The sequence below is a fragment of the Sebastes umbrosus genome, chromosome 8, assembly GCF_015220745.1.
Source record: "Sebastes umbrosus isolate fSebUmb1 chromosome 8, fSebUmb1.pri, whole genome shotgun sequence".
Classification (NCBI taxonomy): Eukaryota; Metazoa; Chordata; class Actinopteri; order Perciformes; family Sebastidae; genus Sebastes; species Sebastes umbrosus.
In genome coordinates this window covers 35,101,885-35,121,735 of record NC_051276.1, presented here as the reverse complement: position 1 = coordinate 35,121,735, position 19,851 = coordinate 35,101,885, and the positions used below count along the sequence as shown (strand labels likewise).

General features: G+C 40.0%; 3 protein-coding genes across 3 annotated transcripts in view; 2 read left to right on the top strand and 1 right to left on the bottom strand.

Moving 5' to 3' along the window:
• LOC119492980 (actin, non-muscle 6.2-like) overlaps positions 1-19,851 on the bottom strand; it is an 840,607-nt gene that overhangs the window by 352,967 nt on the left and 467,789 nt on the right. The window lies entirely within an intron of this gene.
• On the top strand, positions 8,534-13,697 carry LOC119493201 (trichohyalin-like). The gene is made up of 7 exons (XM_037778351.1): positions 8,534-8,578; positions 9,564-9,651; positions 10,009-10,350; positions 10,443-10,727; positions 10,818-11,006; positions 11,104-12,809; positions 13,683-13,697. The coding sequence occupies exons 1-7, from the start codon at positions 8,567-8,569 to the stop codon at positions 13,695-13,697; spliced, it is 2,637 nt and encodes an 878-aa protein (XP_037634279.1). The 5' UTR covers positions 8,534-8,566.
• On the top strand, positions 15,286-19,607 carry LOC119493200 (trichohyalin-like). Its single transcript, XM_037778350.1, has 6 exons — positions 15,286-15,360; positions 16,440-16,527; positions 16,609-16,950; positions 17,043-17,327; positions 17,418-17,606; positions 17,704-19,607. Exons 2-6 carry the CDS (start codon positions 16,449-16,451, stop codon positions 19,605-19,607), a joined length of 2,799 nt encoding a protein of 932 aa, XP_037634278.1. The 5' UTR covers positions 15,286-15,360; positions 16,440-16,448.

The following is a 19,851-nucleotide window of genomic DNA, read 5'->3' as shown; positions in this document are numbered from 1 at the left end:
GAGGAGATTGGAAATATGAAAGCCTTCATCTATAAAGCGATTATTGTAAATCCTTGTGAACCTGGGAATGTATTACAATGCATCAGCGTACTTTTAGATTGAGGAGCCCACACTTTATCGGCGCTAAACATTTTGGACTAATTTTCATTGAGACATAATAATGAGGTGTGGTGTGTGCAAGTTGAATCAGCATGGGAGATGACGGAGTTTGACGGTCTCTGGACACACTGCAGCTTCACTCTTCCAGCTCATGAACTTTAGTAAAACCAGCACTGTTGTATTTCAGGGATCCATCCACCAACAACATAAACTGAACTGAAGTAACCCACCAAGACGGAGCTCGCTGCTCACAAGAGCAGAGACCAGCGCTGATGAGGCCTCGTCTGGAGGACCCGCTAATTGCTAGCCCGCCAACGGGACCACTAACTCGGTAAGCTAACCCATCCCTCTCTAGCCTTTTAAATGAGTCCATCTGCTTCTGCTTCTTTCCTCGTTTCCTCCTTTCCTACACACTCCAGGCTAGGACTAGTATGGAATATTTAGCATTTCATCAAACCTCACCTCCCACCCGTCCTACGTGGACTTTCTCTCTCTTTATTCTACGTCAGTCGCTCTGAGCATCTAATAATGACGTGGCTGAATTAGTTAGAGTTAGGTGAAAGCCTGGTGCATGATGCAAACCTTATCAGATATATAACATCCTCTAACATCCTCTGCTTGCCCCCATGTTGCACTACTTAATGATGATGCATGTTTTTACTCGTCATCTTTTTATCCTTGTATGTTTTAATACCATAATTTAACTTTTATTCATGTAAAAGACGGGTCTCCACTGAGCCGGAGTTCACAATGTGCTAAATGTCCTCGAAAGACCCGCTGTCAAAGAGTGTCTAGTTTGGAGCCACACATATCAAATATTAGTCCTCAGCCCACATGTTTAATTAGGGCGTGGGCAGACATTACAACACAGCGAGGACGCAGCCAACATGTCCACATCTGATAACTTGTTGATGCTGTTTGTGCACCTGTGTGTGTCTACAGGACACGTGTTAATGCGTCACCTGCATCTGTGACCCTGAACCACATTTGGTCCTAATTGTTGATGAGAGCAAATCAATCATTTCAGATAATTTAATCTTACAAAAGTTTACACAGCATTTCATTGTCATTGTCACATGTAATTTCCATTCATTCACACCCTACAAGAACTCAAGTCATGTATTTTTAATTTTTAATTATTAAACAGTGAAGAAAACATTTAATGTCAGCCATGCCATGACATTTAATACACACATGTTCCCTCAGGAGGGATTGTTATAACTTTCTAATATTTTGGTACAGAAGCCCTAAACGGATACCGTTTAATTATGTCCTTAACTCAAGAAAACAAACATTTTTATCTCGAGATAAAAAGATAATTAACTCTGAAGTTAGCGGAAGGATACACGTGTGACTCGGAGTGACTACGTCCGGTTTTCAAAATAAGGTGTTAACAAAGGTATCATAATACATATACAGAAATAAGATTAAATGGATTATATTCAGAGGAAGTATAAAACATGTTGCCTCTTATAAATGAAAAAGAAAATACCACAAAATTGTGAGGGAAATGTCTTTAATCTTTGATTTTTGGGTTGATGGGGGGAATAAAGTAGACACAGTCAGATCAGAACTAAAGAAACATGAGAGTGGGAACGTTTGGATTTCCCCTCTGCAGTCTTTTTGTATGAAGTCGGTCGCTTCAGTCTTGCAGAATTTAATTAGCTCGGTGCTAACCTGGCGTCATTGCTCCAGTGGTTTTACCATCAGCGGACAGACCGGCCCACTTCCAAACCACCACCTTCATCCTTTCTCTACCTACTTCCACTCCGTACGCATGGAGGGTCCGCCACATCAAGGTCCATCCCAAACCAGTTAGCGGGGAGTGGAAGTGGGTCATAAAACCCTCCAACAGCGAGTCTGCATCGATGCCGACTTCACCAGCTGCCCCTTACTGAGGAAGTGCAACGCCGTCTAGTGTTCGTCATGGAGCCCAGCTCCGACGTGGGCTCTGTATTATTATTATGTTTGCTGGAACATAAATTTGAAGCGGTTTGCTCTTTTCCTACGAACCGTCTTCTCACGCTGGGACGCCTCTCGGCAAAAAGAATAATCTTGATGAACTGGAAAGTTATCACAAACCATCCTGCTTTGTGATAACCTTCCACCCGGTGAAAGCAGTCATAGTTTGAGACTGTGCAGGTCGTATGTTCTTCTTCTTCTTACGAGGAAATCTGCCTTCCCATGCATGATATTAAACCAAACTTTGCACACAGGTCCAGTTCTATGCTAAACTTCCTCAACTGGCTCTGTGGGTCGATAGTCCTGATGGTGGCACTCCAGCTAACGGCAAAAGCAACATTCACCAAAATGTTCATATGCTTCAACCTGGCAGGAATTCTGAACTCCATCACATCTGTAAAACTAATTGAACTAAATTAATCTCCGAGGGCTGTCCTCAATACCATTTTTTGGGCTTTGAAGCTTCAGTGAGAAATATTCGAAAGTATTCGAAGCTTCGCGGTGCGGCGCGGCAGGCTGACATGTTCTTCTGTCTGTGTCGCACCTCTACACACAATACATATCCTTCTAATAACTAATAATAATTAATGTTGAATATGAGTACGAAATAATGTTGTGGGATTATTCCTTATTTCATGAGCTATTTGGGGATTTATACTAGAGCTGTCAAAGTTAACGCGTTAATAACATAACTCACCACTAATTTCTTCAACCATTAATGCAATTGATCTTTCGGAGGTTATAGCAGCTCAGTTTTAAAGTTAGAGTGGAGATACTGGTATCATATGAAACTACAGAACCTGATGAATCCATCGGTACCAACCATGTCATACTAGCTGGTCATGAAGGAGGTTAAATAACGCTCCAAACTTGCGCTGTCATGTCCATTTTCAAAGGGGTCCCTTGACCTCTGACCTCCAGATCAGTGAATGTACAGACCTAGGCAAAGTTGTTGGTAACGTTCCGTTAAAGAGAGAAAAACCCACAATGGTCACTGAAATAACTTGAAACTGACAAAAGTAATAATAAATAAAAATTTACTGAAAATTACAGTTTTTCTCGATTGTTTACACACATTTTCTGAAAGCATGCCTCATACTCTCAGAACTCTACATACAAATCAAAAAACACACACACAATGGGCAAAACCCCTCAATTCTCCTGCAAAATGAAACTTTACATTCAAAACAATGTTATTTCTTCTCAAAATGGTATTTTGTTTTCAAATGACACACACACACCATCATATGAATAGACATTTATAAGAACCAGTTGAACACTGATGTGCTCAATGTAAAACACTATGATGAATGGAAAACACTTCTTCTCCATTCATCATAATGACTTAGGCCTTTTTTTTGTTCAGTGTTACACTTACTACAGACAGTACATACATCAGTGTGTTGTAAAATATTTTAGAATATTGTTTTTATACTCAGAACACACATATACATGGTAACAAATATATTTTATTTTCCCCACAAAACCAATGTACACAGTGTACATCCCAACCAACACAAAGTTGCACATACAGTGGAAAAAAAAAAACTATGCTGCATCCTCTCTTCTGTTTCGGTCTGGCCACAGCACCTCATCCACATCACAAGCAATGTTTTCCCTGGCCAAGCAGCGGGGGAAATATCGCTTAGCATGTCGAATCCAGCCATGAAAAGCATCAACTGATTGCTAATTGTAACACTGTGTGACAGGTGTTTGCCCATGTGATGAGTCAGTGTGCATAGCAGGGCAATTGTCTTTATAATTTTGAATGACAGTGTGTTCCTTTTGAAAACGAGATTTTCTTCATGAAAATTGTGCCAAATGCAGAGAATTGTGTGTAGTGTTTTGAAAAAAGTGTGTTTTAGAACTGCAATTTGAGTGTAAAGCAGGAATTGTGCTTGTAGTTTAGCAGAATTGGTTCAGGGGGTTGGTGCATGAGTTACATGTTGTGGTCATTGTGTGTCAAGTACCAGTGTTTGTGTGTAAACAATTGAGAAAAACTGTAACTAATGAAAATCAGCTGTTGCTTTTGAATTGTGGTTCAACAGAATCATTTTAAAAAACAAACTGATGAAACTGGCCTAGACAAAAATGATGGTAGCCCTAGAAAAGATGTAAAATAATTTGACCATAGGGACATATTAAACTAAGGTGTGTCCTGTAATTAGCATCACAAGTGTCTTCAAACTTGTAATCAGTCAGTCTGCCTATTTAAAGGGTGAAAAGTAGTCACTATGCTGTTTGGTATCTTGGTGTGTACCACACTGAACATGGACCACAGAAAGCTAAGGAGAGAGTTGTCTCAGGAGATCAGAAAGAACATTATAGACCTTCATGTTAAAGGTAAAGGCTATAAGACCATCTCCAAGCAGCCTGATGTTCCTGTGACTACAGCTGCACATATTATTCAGAAGTTTAAGGTCCATGGGACTGTAGCCAACCTCCCTGGACGTGGCCGCAAGAGGAACATTGATGACATATTGAAGAGACGGATAATACGAATGGTAACCAAAGAGCCCAGAACAACTTCCAAAGACATTAGAGGTGAACTCCAAGGTCAAGGTACATCAGTGTCAGATCGCACCATCCGTCACTGTTTGAGCCAAAGTGGACTTAATGGAAGACAACCCAGGAGGACACCAAATCATAAAAAAGCGAGACTGGAATTTTCCAAAATGCATATTGACAAGCCACAAAGCTTCTGGGAGAATGTCCTTTAGACAGATGAGACAAAACTGGAGCTTTTTGGCAAGTCACATCAGCTCTATGTTCACAGACGAAGAGATGAAGCATCCAAAGAAAAGAACACTGTACCTAATGTGAAACATGGAGGAGGCTCGGTTATGTTATGGGGCTGCTTTGTTGCATCTGGCACAGGGTGTCTTGAATCTGTGCAGGGTGCAATGAAATCTGAAGACTATCAAGGCATTCTGGAGCGAAATGTGCTGCCCAGTGTCAGAAAGCTTGGTCTCAGTTGCAGGTCATGGGTCCTCAAACAGGATAATGACCCAAAACACAGCTAAAAACACCCAAGAATGGCTAAGAACAAAACATTGGACTGTTCTGAAGTGGCCTTCTATGAGCCCTGATCTAAATCCTATTGAACATCTGTGGAAGGAGCTGAAACATGCAGTCTGGAGAAGGCACCCTTCAAACCTGAGACAGCTGGAGCAGTTTGCTCACGAGGAGTGGGCCAACATACCTGTCGACAGGTGCAGAAGTCTCATTGAGAGTTACAGAAATCACTTGATTGCAGTGATTGCCTCAAAAGGTTGTGCAACAAAATATTAAGTTAATGTTACCATCATTTTTGTCTAGGCCAGTTTCATTAGTTTGTTTTTTTAAATGATTCTGCTGAACCATAATTCAAAAACAATATCTGATTTTCATTAGTTAATTTTCAGTGAATTTTTATTTATTATTACTTTTGTCAGTTTCAAGTTATTTCAGTGACCATTGTGGGTTTTTCTTTCTTTAACGGAACGTTACCAACAACTTTGCCTACGTCTATAAATGGGTTCTATGGGTACCCACGAGTCTCCCCTTTACAGACATGCCCACTTTATGATAATCACATGCAGTTTGGGGCAAGTCATAGTCAAGTCAGCACACTGACACACTGACAGCTGTTGTTGCCTGTTGGGCTGCAGTTTGCCATGTTATGATCTGAGCATATTGTTTTATGGTAAATGCAGTACCTGTGAGGGTTTCTGGATCAATATCTGTCATTGATTTGTGTTGTTCATTAATTTACAATAATAAATATATACATACATTTGCATAATGCAGCATATTTGTCCACTCCCATGTTGATAAGAGGATTAACTACTGGACTAATCTCCCTTTAAGGTTCATTTTGAACAGATAAAAAAATGTTTGATTAATTGTGATTAAATATTTTAATCGATTGACAGCCCTAGTTTATACATTATTATTACATACTTATATCAATATATCAATATCATATACTCGTTATCACAAGAAAACAAAAGTTTGTTTTCTTGTGATAACGACATAATTAACTTGAGGTAACCAGAATATTGTTAACAATCCCTCCTGAGGGAACATGTGTGTATTAAATGTCATGGCATGGCTGACATTGAATGTTTTCTTCACTGAATGATAATTAAAAATAAAAATACATGACTTGAGTTCTTGTAGGGTGTGAATGAATGGAAATGACATTTCATGTGCCAGAGCTTGTGTTAACCTTTGTAAAATGAAATTATCTGAAATGATTGATTTGCTCTCATCAACAATTAGGACCAAATGTGATTCAGGGTCACAGATGCAGGTGACGCATTAACACGTGTCCTGTAGACACACACAGGTACACAAACAGCATCTACAAGTTATCAGATGTGGACATGTTGGCTGCGTCCTCGCGGTGTTGTAATGTCTGCCCACGCCCTAATTAAACATGTGGGCTGAGGACTAATATTTGATATGTGTGGCTCCAAACTAGACACTCTTTGACAGCGGGTCTTTCGAGGACATTTAGCATATTAATAAATACATAAATACATACATTTAAAAATAAATATTAATTATTATTAATATATTAAAAATGCACAATTAAATAAATTAATAATAAATAAAATTAATAAATAAATACATTAAAATTAAATTAATAAAAATAGATACATGAATAAATAAATGTAAATAAATAAGGGAATTAATACAAAGATAAATAAATAAAGAAGTGAATTAAATGTATAAAGAAAAGAATACATAAATAAATAAGTTTGGGGAATAAATAAGGGGTGAAATGCAAAGGGAAAATCGTGCAGAAATAAATAAATGCATAATTACATGTATTAAAAAATAAATGATAATTATTAATAAATAAGAAATAAATGCAAACAAAAATAAATACATTTAAATTAAATTAAATTAATAAAAATAGATACATCAATAAATAAAAGGGAAAATTATACAGAACAGTAAATAAATAAGGGAATTAATACAAAGATAAATAAATAAAGAAGAAAATGAATCACATATTTATTAATTCATTGATTGATTGATTTTTTTTTATTTTTGCAGGTTCCATCCTCCGTATAGGAGAACTACAGTGGCTCCCAATGTAGATATAAACGACTTATTCTAAGGTAATGAAAACACAACGATTCCTATTTTAAGGTGATTATACACTAAAGAAAACACACTTTTTAATATTATATTCCAGTTTCTGCCAATAGATCCCCCTAATCGTTACACACTGGTTTGTTAAAAAGAAAAGACAGAGAATAAGAAGCTCACAGATGTTAACTAAAATAAAAAAAGAAATCTACAAAACAACCTGTACTTGTTTTTATTTTTCAACATTAATGTGATGCCTCTTTTTTATTGTAAGTGTTTGTTTTTTTATTAAAATTCCATCAAATTTTATATTTTAGACACAAGTACTAAAGCGCTGAAACGTGAGCACACCTTTAAATCCAGGTGACCAGAAGCACCACCACCCCTCCTCCTCTTCCTCCTCTTCCTCCTCTTCCTCCTCCTCCTTTCCCTGGACTTTGACTGTGCAGCGCCTGCGGGAGACTCACACAAACACAAACAACAGGTACGCAGATGTGTTAATACATGTTGTGTATGACTTTATATGACATATAAAATGTCATTTTTATTATAAAAACAATGAGATCAACCGCTGTGTGGTCTCCTCTGTGTTCAGATGATTCCCCCATAAGAGAGGTGAAATGTGCACAGTTACAGTATGGAGGTTAATGACACAGAACACGTGTTATAATGGCTTTAATCAGTCTATATTGAAACCGGAGAGGTTGACCCCCTGACCCTCAGGGTCTGCTGAGATCTATTTTGAGGTCAAAATAGATTTTTTTTTTACTGCACATTATCAGTTCTTTTGTTACAAATGAAAGTGAAACTAAACTTTCGAGCCGAGGACACAGAGTGCTCACTGGCAAATGGTGGCCCACTCAGAGCCGGGTTCTGCCCAAGGTTTCTACCCGCCAAAGGGAAGTTTTACAGTCTAGACCTGCTTCATATGAAAAGAGTCTTGAGATAACTTCTGTTGTGATTTGATGCAACATAAAAATAAATTGAATTAGTGAAGTAAGTTTAAATATCTGATTTATCAGGACTATGCCGGGCCTGCTGTTCATTTTACTGTTCAAGTTTTTACCATCAGGTACTTGAAATGTGGACGATAAATGCTGCCAAGTTGAGTCCATACACAATTCGAATAAAATCCCTCTCTGTTTATTTAATTAGGGCTGTCGATTGATTAAAATATTTAATCATGATTAATCGCAAATGAATCGCACATTTTTTACCTGTTCAAAATGTACCTTCAAGGGAGATTTGTCAAGTATTTAATACCCTTATCAACAAATGTGCTGCTTTATGTAAATGTATGTATATATTTATTATTGTAAATCAATTAACAACACAAAACAATGACAGATATTGTCCAGAAACCCTCACAGGTTGTGAGAAGTGCTGGTACGCAAGAAAAAGGGACGGTACGCCAAGGAGTAAAATGAAGATAACGGTGAGTACCGGTCCACTTTGAGCACTGGCTGCACACAGTTTTTGTTAAGATATATATTTTTTGTGACATTATACAGTATATTGTCATAGAAATTGTGCAACAGCATAATCAAATCTGCTGTAGGTGCTGTCAAGATGCGGAAAAAAGTTAAAGAGATATACATAAACTCAGGCTTGGGGAGTAACAGAATACATGGAACGGCGTTATGTAATTAAGATACAAAATAAGTAGGGCTGTCAATCGATTAAAATGATTGGCCATGATTAATTGCGTTTAATTGCAAATTAATCACACATTTTTTATCTGTTCAAAATCTACCTTAAAGGGAGATTTGTCAAGTATTTAATACCCTTATCAACAAATATGCTGCTTTATGTAAATGTATGTTTATATTTATTTATATATTATTATTATTTATATATATTATGAGAATAAAGTCACAATTTTAATAGAAAAAAGTCGTAATATTATAAAGTAATAATTTTACGTGTTCATTTTAACTTTTTCTCGTAAAGTTATGACTTTATTCTCCATTATATTACGACTTTTTTATTGAAGTAGTATGACTTTTTTTATCTGTTCTAAATGTACCTTAAAGGGAGATTTGTCAAGTATTTAATACTCTTATCAACATGGGAGTGGACAAATATGCTGCTTTATGTAAATGTATGTATATATTTATTATTATAAATCAATTAACAACACAAAACAATGACAGATATTGTCCAGAAACCCTCACAGGTACTGCATTTAGCATAAAACAATATGCTCCAATCATAACATGGCAAACTGCAGCCCAACAGGCAACAACAGCTGTCAGTGTGTCAGTGTGCTGACTTGACTATGACTTGACCCAAACTGCATGTGATTATCATAAAGTGGGCCTGAAACAGATGTGATGTGTTATTTTCTGTACTGTTAGCTGTTAAAGAAGAACATTAGAGTGAAGTGCATGAATATATTTTTCTGTATTATCATTCTTCAGAGCTCCAGGATGCTTCATGTGACGGACAGACCATCTTGTGTTGCCTTCACTGTCCTGGTCGTCCTCGCCCTGATACACTCATGTAGAGGTGAGCTCCACACACCACTAACAGTCTAGTTCAGGGGTCAGCAACCTTTACTATCAAAACAGCCATTTTAGGCAAATATACGAGACAAAATTCATAACATTACGAGAATAAAGTCATAATATTACGAGAAAAAAATTCGTAATATTACGAGAATAAAGTCAGAACTTTACGTCATCATCATTTCCATTTTTATAAATCCACAAGGAGCCACTGGAGAGGAGCTAAAGAGCCGCAGGTTGCTGACCTCTGGTTTAGTCTATGTTAACATGTATGTGAGTGTTTACATATTGTGCTTGAAAGTCCTCCAAACGCATGTACGAGTGTAGAAATCACACTCAGGAACCTGTTTGTTTTCAGGTCAGTCCGAGGTGATCGGTCCATCTCAGCCAATAGTGGCGACGCTCGGCGATGACGTCGTTCTGCCGTGTCGCCTGGAGCCCGTCCAGAACGCTGTAGACATGACCGTGGAGTGGGCGAGGCCCGACCTGGACCCCAGGTTTGTCCATGTGGGGCGACGCGGCAAGGAGCTGGAGCGCATGAAACATCCGTCCTACAGAGGGAGGACGTCTCTGTCCACCGAGGGACTGATGCTCGGAGACGTTTCACTGAAACTCTCCAGGGTGGAAATATCTGACCAGGGAACGTACAGATGCTACATCCCAGATTTATACAGAGGCCTCACTGTTCAGCTGCTCGTAGGTAAGTGGTGGGTTTTTTCACCTGGATTTACACGAGTAATGCTTCTGCAAATAGCAGAGCTGTTAGAAACATCTTAAACTTCTCATCTTCAGGTGCCGTCTCCTCACCTGTAATCCAGACGAGCCAAAGCGGCGACGGCGGCGGTGTGTTGTTACAGTGTGAGTCTGAGGGCTGGTATCCAGAGCCGGAGGTGTTGTGGCTGGACGGGGAGGGAGACGTCCTCTCTGCTGGACCTACAGAGACACTCAGACGTCCTGATGACCTCTATACTGTCAGCAGCAGACTGACGGTGGACCAGAGACCCAGCAGCAACTTCACATGTAGAGTCCAACAGAAGAGCATCAACCAGACCAGAGAGACACGCGTCCATGTTCCAGGTACCACTTGACCGTTAGGGAGCCGGAACGGACAGGGAGACACACCTGGAGGACATCTGCACTCTAACATGTTGTGTTTTACCATTTCAGATCATTTCTTCATGGTGCCCAGTACTCCCAGTACTCCCAGTACTCCTGATGCTCCCAGTACTCCCAGTACCTCCAGTACCTCCAGTACTCCCAGTACTCCTGGTGTTATTATCGGTTCAGTTATTGCTGCGTTGCTGTTTATTGCTGCAGTTCTCTTTGTTGTGTGGAAATGGAGACAAAAGAAATCCAGTAAGTCACAAATCAATTCTTTCTAAATATTCAATGATGCATGATGATGAGTGTTGATTCCATTAGTACTGTTTTAAAGTAGAGTCTTTGTGTACAGAACCCCAGACGAGGAGCCCAGAGGACGGACCTGACCAGACAGACGAGGAGAAGACGGTCTCATCTAAAAGTGACAACACAGGATCTCAGGTGGTGATGGAAGGAGAAGGAGAACGTGAACCGCTCATGGCAGGAAGAGAAGAAGAGAACAATGTGGACGATAGAGGAGAGGAGGGTGAACGTAAAGATGAGACACACCACGGTGAGTTAGTGACAGAACCAGACGTGGACGGGGCAGACAGAGGAAGGGGAATCAAATCCATAAAGCAGGACGTGGCGGGAAGACAAGTAAAAAACGACGGGGACGAGGATGGAGGAGAGCAGACGGTGAAACCAGTAGAGGAAGATTCAGGACTTCCTCTGGTTCTGGTTGAAGAAGGACTAGAAGAGTCCAACGTGCATCAGGAGGTACAGAAAGAAGAAGTGACACGGCAAGACCCGATGAACGACGTGGACAAGAAAGAAGCAAAGGAAGAGAACGAGCAGAAAGAAGTAAGTTCTGGACGGACGGGACAGAAGAAGAAGAAGAAGAAGAACTGGAGAGAACAAATGCAACCGGAGGTAGGAAGACGGAGCGTGGAGCTTCAATCAAAGACGCAGAAAAGAAAAGACGAGATGAAGCTCAAACAACAGAAAGGAGGTGTTTTAGAGGACAGGAAACAGGAGGGGAGTGAAGCAGAACACAGAGAAAAGATAGAAAAACATCAGGAGGGAAACCAGAGTGACCGTACGATGACGAAGGGAAGAGAAGCAGAGAACCAGAAGGAGACCGAGGAAAAGAGGGAGCTTCAGAAGCAGGAAGTAGAGGCTAGAGACCTCAGAACACAAGAAGGAGCTTTAGATACCAACAGACAAGAAGCAGAACATCTGGATGAGGAAGGAAAACATCAGGAGGGAAACCAGAGTGACCGGACGATGACGACAGGAAGGAAAGCAGAGAACCAGAAGGAGCTAATTAATGTGAAACCGAAGGAGACGGAGGAAAAGAGGCAAGACGTGGAGGCTAGAGAACGGGATAAAGACCTCAGAACACAGGAAGGAGCTTCAGATGCCAGGAGACAAGAAGCAGAACATCTGGATGAGAAAGGAAAACATCAGGAGGGAAACCAGAGTGACCGGATGACGACGATGACGGGAAGGAAAGCAGAGAACCAGAAGGAGCTAATTAATGAGACGGTGAAGGAGACGGAGGACGAGAGGCAAGAAGAAATAAAGAAGGATGGAGAGAAGATAGAGCTCAAAACACAGGAAGGAGATGGCAGCAAAGATCAGGAGGGAAACCAGAGGGACTTTACTAGAAAGGTGCAAATCAATGAGAAATCAAAGGAGACCGAGAGAGAGAAGAAGCCTCCATCAGCCGGTAGGGAAGAGACCAGGAAGAGACCAGACCTCAGAAGACATCAGGAAACAGCAGGGAGGGAACACCAAGAGCTCCAACAGGAGGAAGAATCTGAGAAAAGTCCTGAAGGAACCAAAAAGCAGCCAGAGCGATGCAGCGTTGGTAAAGAAAGACGGGAAGACGGGACGGACGAAGGACCTGATGTTGATGAAAATCAACAGAAATCTGAGGAGATGAGACGAAGAGGACAGCAGCAGCAACAAGAGGACGTAATAGAAGAGGTCAGACAGCAGCCAGAGGAATCCTCCCAACGTCTCACAGACGGAGGAGTTAAGAGTGAGGAAGACCACCAGGACGAGCCGATGAAGGTTAACACAAGACCTCGATTAATAGCCAAGAGAGGAGTAAGACAACAGAAACAAGAGCAGAAGGTCCCTGTAGTCGAGAGGATGAAGAAGAGGAGGAAGGATCGAGAGGAAGAAGAAGAAGGTGCAGACACCGAAGACTTCCAAGAAGCCAAAATAAGAACTTATGGCGATCAGTTGGATTACCAAGAAGAAAGAGAAGAACCTCAAAGAGTTGGATTGAATTCACAAGAGGATGTTATAAGAAAGGAAGACCACCAGGAGGAGATGGAGGTTTAGCTGTTGACCAGCTAGTAAATAAGTGCAGCTGATTTATCTCCATTCAAAGAGGTCTTGTTCAAGATTTCAACCATAACAAATATCACTGATTGTAATATTTTATTCTCTCAGGAACTAAAAACTAAATGCACTGATGGTCTTTTTCCTTTCTTTTTTTCAAATAAATAGGCTGATAAATAAATAAATAAATAAATAAAGCTCAATTAAAAGCCAGAAAAAAAGTTAAAATACAATAAATAATTAAACTGATAAATAGATTAATAAAACTCAGTTAAAAGTCAGACTAAAAAAGATAGGTTTTGAGTTTCTAGATCTAGTTTTAGAAAAGTTCTAAATCTTATTTTTGCTAACGTTAGCTAGCGGCAAATTTTTGTCAAATGTGGTGATAGCTCTATGTATGTTAGCTCACTGCTGTAAAAAGAAAACTGTTTCATGTGGATTGCTGATGTTTGGTTAATACCTGAGATGTGTGAACTGGTGTGAAACTGTGAATGAAGATTGTTGAAACAGTTTTTAGAGTTGTGTGTTTTGAATATGTTTTTATATTGTGATGTGTTTATCGTTCTCCACGTCGTCTGCGGTATCTTGAATGAGCAGTGTGAGATCAGCTGATGAATTAGTGTTCAGCGCTGAATGTTAATTATTTTCAAATATCCATTTCTTTTTCTCGTCACAGTTTGTTGTTGTTGTTTTTATTCGGTTCTCATCTAAAGAACACAAGATGAAAATGCAGAAGCTACATTTGTACAAACCTGATATTTTCCACCCATCTACGCTGTCGTCCACGTTGTTGTTGGGATATGAACGGACGTACTTTTGCAGTATTTCTTAAATAAAAGGAAGTTGCTTAGATCGCCTTCTTTATGTGTGATTTAATATGCGAGTCGATGCTCAGGCTCAGGATTTCTGATCGGATCTTTGGGGTCAAAACTGTCAAGTTTGGTGAGAACTGGTTCTCAAACTTTATTTATATAGCACCTTTAAAACAAGTCTAATGCACACCAAAACAACCGAGATAAAAGTGCATTGAATACGAAAGCAATAAAAAAAAATGGGTATTCAAGATAATAAAAGATAAATAAAATACAAGGAATACAAATTACAATAAAATAAATAAATAAATAAAAAATTACACAAAATAAGCAGATTGTATTAAAATAATTAAATATGAATAAAATAGAATAAAAGAGATAATAATGTTCAGCAATAAAATAAACACTATAATGATGATGATTAATAAAATAAGTATATCAAATTATAAAACACTTTATAAAAGCCAGACTAAAGAAACGTGTGCTGAGGACTAATATTTAATATGTGTGGTTCCAAACTAGGACACTCTTTGACAGCGAGTCTTACGAGGACATTTAGCATATTGTGAACTCAGCGGAGACCCGTCTTTTTCATGAACTCTTTAAAAAGTCTCTTGGAGGGTTAAATCGTGCAGAAATGAATAAATGCATAAATACATACATTTCAAAATAAATATTAATTATTATTAATATAATAAAAATTCACAATTCAATAAATCAATAATAAATAAAAAAATAAATAAAAAATAAATGCAGAAAAATAAATTTAATAAATTAAAATAAATAAATAAAAGGGAAAATTAGACAGAAGAGTAAATAAATAAAGAAGCAAATTAAAACAGAAATATTAATTTACGTCATAATTAATCAATTAATTAATGGCTATAATTATTTTTGATATTATCTTTGCTACATTTAATTAATTGATTGATTGATTGATTGATTTTTGCAGGTTCCATCCTCCGTATAGGAGAACTACAGTGGCTCCCTATGTAGATATAAACGACTCATTCTAAGGTAATGAAAACACAACGATTCCTATTTTCAGGTGATTATACACTAAAGAAAACACACTTTTTAATATTATATTACAGTTTCTGCCAATAGATCCCCCTAATCGTTACACACTGGTTCGTTAAAAAGAGAAGAAGCTCACAGATGTTAACTAAAATAAAAAATAAATCTACAAAACAGCCTGAAATTAGATTGTTTTTATTTTTCAACATTAATGTGATGCCTCTTTTTTATTATAAGGGATTTTTTTTAAATTCAAATTCAAAAAATTGTTTATATTTTAGACACATTTCATAGTCTGTAGGTGCACTAAAGCGCTGAAACGTGAGCACACCTTTAGATCCAGGTGACCGGAAGCAGCACCACCCCTCCTCCTCTTCCTCTTCCTCCTTTTCCTGGACTTTGACCGTGCAGCGCCTGCGGGAGACTCACACAAACACACACGACAGGTATGCAGACGTGTTAATACATGTTGTGTATGTTTGACTTGGACTTTATATGACATATAAAACTTTGTTTTTATGATAGAAACAATCAGATCAACCGCTGTGTGGTCTCCTCTGTGTTCAGATGATTCCCCCTGAGGAGAGGAGAATGTGCACAGTTACAGTATGGAGGTTAATGACACAGAACACGTGTTATAATGGATTTAATCTTTATCTATATTGAAACCGGAGAGGTTGACCCCCTGACCCTCACAGTCTGCTGTTATTTTCAGGTCAAAATAGATCTTTTTTTTTAATGCACATTATCAGTTCTTTTGTTAAAAATGAAAGTGAAACTAAACTCTCAAGCTCAGGACACAGAGTGCTCACTGTCTGTTTTTATATGACTTTATAAGTCAGAGATTCTTAGTTAGTTAGTTAGTCAGAGTTAGAAACTCGGATATGATTGTGACACACAGCGATAAGTTCATTATTTTTAACTTGTTAACGTAACGTTTTTACCCGGTCTAGACCTGCTCTATATGAAAAGAGTCTTCTTGAGATAACTTCTGTTTTTAAGTTGAAGCAAGTTCGTTTAAATATCTGATTTTTCAGGACTATGCCGGGCCCACTGTTTATATTACTGTTCAAGTTTTTACCATCAGTTACTTGAAATGTGGACGATAAATGCTGCAGTTGAGTCCATTCTCAATTAGAATAAAATCATTCACTGTTTATGTTAATAAATAAATGGTATTAATTAGGGCTGTTGATCGATTAAAATATTTAATCTCGATTAATCACACATTTTTTATCTGTTCTAAATGTACCTTAAAGGGAGATTTGTCAAGTATTTAATACTCTTATCAACATGGGAGTGGACAAATATGCTGCTTTATGCAAATGTATGTATATATTTATTTATTTATTATTATTTATATAAATATTATGAGAATAAAGTCGTAATAAAGTCGTAGTAATTTTTTTTTTGGTTAATTTTAACTTTTTTTTCTCGTAAAGTTATGACTTTATTCTCGTAATATTACAAGCTTTTTTTCTTGAAATAGTATGACTTATTTTTTTTCTGTATTATCATTCTTCAGAGCTCCAGGATGCTTCATGTGACGGACAGACGGTCTTGTGGTGCCTTCACTGTCCTGGTCGTCCTCGCCCTGATACACTCATGTAGAGGTGAGTTACACACAGCGCTAACAGTCTAGTCTACGGTAACGTGTGGGTTAGTGTTTACATCAGGAACCTGTTTGTTTTCAGGTCGTTCCGAGGTGATCGGTCCGTCTCAGCCAATAGTGGCGACGGTCGGCGATGACGTCGTTCTGCCGTGTCACCTGGAGCCCGTCCTGAGCGCTGTAGACATGACCGTGGAGTGGGCGAGGCCCGACCTGGACCCCAGGTTTGTCCTGGTGTGGCGCGACGGCAAGGAGCTGGAGAGTAAGAAACATCCGTCCTACAGAGGGAGGACGTCTCTGTCCACCGAGGGACTGAAGCTCGGAGACGTTTCACTGAAACTCTCCACGGTGGAAATATCTGACGAGGGAACGTACAGATGCTTCTTCCCAGAGTTAGACCAAGCCCCTGATGTTCAGCTGCTCGTAGGTAAGTGGTGGGTTTTTTCACCTGGATTTACACGATTAATGCTTCTGCTAATAGCGGGACAGTTAGAAACATCTTAAACTTCTCATCTTCAGGTGCCGTCTCCTCACCTGTAATCCAGACGAGCCAAAGCGGCGTTGGCGGTGGTGTGTTGTTACAGTGTGAGTCTGAGGGCTGGTATCCAGAGCCGGAGGTGTTGTGGCTGGACGGGGAGGGAGACGTCCTCTCTGCTGGACCTACAGAGACACTCAGACGTCCTGATGACCTCTATACTGTCAACAGCAGACTGACAGTGGACCAGAGACACAGCAGCAACTTCACATGTAGAGTCCAACAGAAGAGCATCAACCAGACCAGAGAGACACGCGTCCATGTTCCAGGTACCACTTGACCATTAGGGAGCCGGAACGGACAGGGAGACACACCTGGAGGACATCTGCACTCTAACATGTTGTGTTTTACCATTTCAGATCATTTCTTCATGGTGCCCAGTACTCCCAGTACTCCCAGGACTCCTGATGCTCCCAGTACTCCCAGTACCTCCAGTACCTCCAGTACTCCCAGTACTCCTGGTGTTATTATTGGTTCAGTTATTGCTGCGTTGCTGTTTATTGCTGCACTTCTCTTCATTGTGTGGAAATGGAGACAAAAGAAATCCAGTAAGTCACAAATCATTTCTTTCTAAATATTCAATGATGCATGATGATGAGTGTTGATTCCATTAGTACTGTTTTAAAGTAGAGTATTTGTGTAAAGAACCCAGGAGGATGAGCCCAGAGGACGGACCTGACCAGACAGACGAGGAGAAGACGGTCTCATCTAAAAGTGACAACACAGGATCTCAGGTGGTGATGGAAGGAGAAGGAGAACGTGAACCGCTCATGGCAGGAAGAGAAGAAGAGAACAATGTGGACGATAGAGGAGAGGAGGGTGAACGTAAAGATGAGACACACCACGGTGAGTTAGTGACAGAACCAGACGTGGACGGGGCAGACAGAGGAAGGGGAATCAAATCCATAAAGCAGGACGTGGCGGGAAGACAAGTAAAAAACGACGGGGACGAGGATGGAGGAGAGCAGACGGTGAAACCAGTAGAGGAAGATTCAGGACTTCCTCTGGTTCTGGTTGAAGAAGGACTAGAAGAGTCCAACGTGCATCAGGAGGTACAGAAAGAAGGAGAGACACGGCAAGACCCGATGAACGACGTGGACAAGAAAGAAGCAAAGAAAGAGAACGAGCAGAAAGAAGTAAGTTCTGGACGGACGGGACAGAAGAAGAAGAAGAAGAAGAACTGGAGAGAACAAATGCAACCGGAGGTAGGAAGACGGAGCGTGGAGCTTCAATCAAAGACGCAGAAAAGAAAAGACGAGATGAAGCTCAAACAACAGAAAGGAGGTGTTTTAGAGGACAGGAAACAGGAGGGGAGTGAAGCAGAACACAGAGAAAAGATAGAAAAACATCAGGAGGGAAACCAGAGTGACCGTACGATGACGAAGGGAAGAGAAGCAGAGAACCAGAAGGAGACCGAGGAAAAGAGGGAGCTTCAGAAGCAGGAAGTAGAGGCTAGAGACCTCAGAACACAAGAAGGAGCTTTAGATACCAACAGACAAGAAGCAGAACATCTGGATGAGGAAGGAAAACATCAGGAGGGAAACCAGAGTGACCGGACGATGACGACAGGAAGGAAAGCAGAGAACCAGAAGGAGCTAATTAATGTGAAACCGAAGGAGACGGAGGAAAAGAGGCAAGACGTGGAGGCTAGAGAACGGGATAAAGACCTCAGAACACAGGAAGGAGCTTCAGATGCCAGGAGACAAGAAGCAGAACATCTGGATGAGAAAGGAAAACATCAGGAGGGAAACCAGAGTGACCGGATGACGACGATGACGGGAAGGAAAGAAGAGAACCAGAAGGAGCTAATTAATGAGACGGTGAAGGAGACGGAGGACGAGAGGCAAGAAGAAATAAAGAAGGATGGAGAGAAGATAGAGCTCAAAACACAGGAAGGAGATGGCAGCAAAGATCAGGAGGGAAACCAGAGGGACTTTACTAGAAAGGTGCAAATCAATGAGAAATCAAAGGAGACCGAGAGAGAGAAGAAGCCTCCATCAGCCGGTAGGGAAGAGACCAGGAAGAGACCAGACCTCAGAAGACATCAGGAAACAGCAGGGAGGGAACACCAAGAGCTCCAACAGGAGGAAGAATCTGAGAAAAGTCATGAAGAAACCAAAAAGCAGCCAGAGCGATGCAGCGTTGGTAAAGGAAGACGGGAAGACGGGACGGACGAAGGACCTGATGTTGATGAAAATCAACAGAAATCTGAGGGGCTGAGACGAAGAGGACAGCAACAACAACAAGAGGACGTAATAGAAGAGGTCAGACAGCAGCCAGAGGAATCCTCCCAACGTCTCACAGACGGAGGAGTGCAGAGTCAGGAAGTAGAGCAGGAGGAGCCGATGGAGGTTAACACATCAAGACCTCGATTAAAAGCCAAGAGAGGAGTAAGACGACAGAAACAAGAGCAGAAGGTCCCTGTAGTCGAGAGGATGATGAAGAGGAGGAAGGGTCGAGAGGAAGGTGCAGACACCGAAGACTTCCAAGAAGCCAAAATATATGTTATGAGTGAGGAAGACCGACAGGAGGAGGAGATGGACATGTAGCTGTTGACCAGCTAGTAAATAAGTGCAGCTGATTTATCTCCATTCACAGAGGTCTTGTTCAAGATTTCAACCATAACAAATATCACTGATTGTAATATTTTATTCTCTCAGGAACTAAAAACTAAATGCACTGATCGGATTTTAGCAAATGGACATTGGTCTTTTTCCTTTCTTTTTTTTCAAATAATTAGATTGATAAATAAATAAATAAAGCTCAATCAAAGGTCAGACTAAAAAGGTGAAA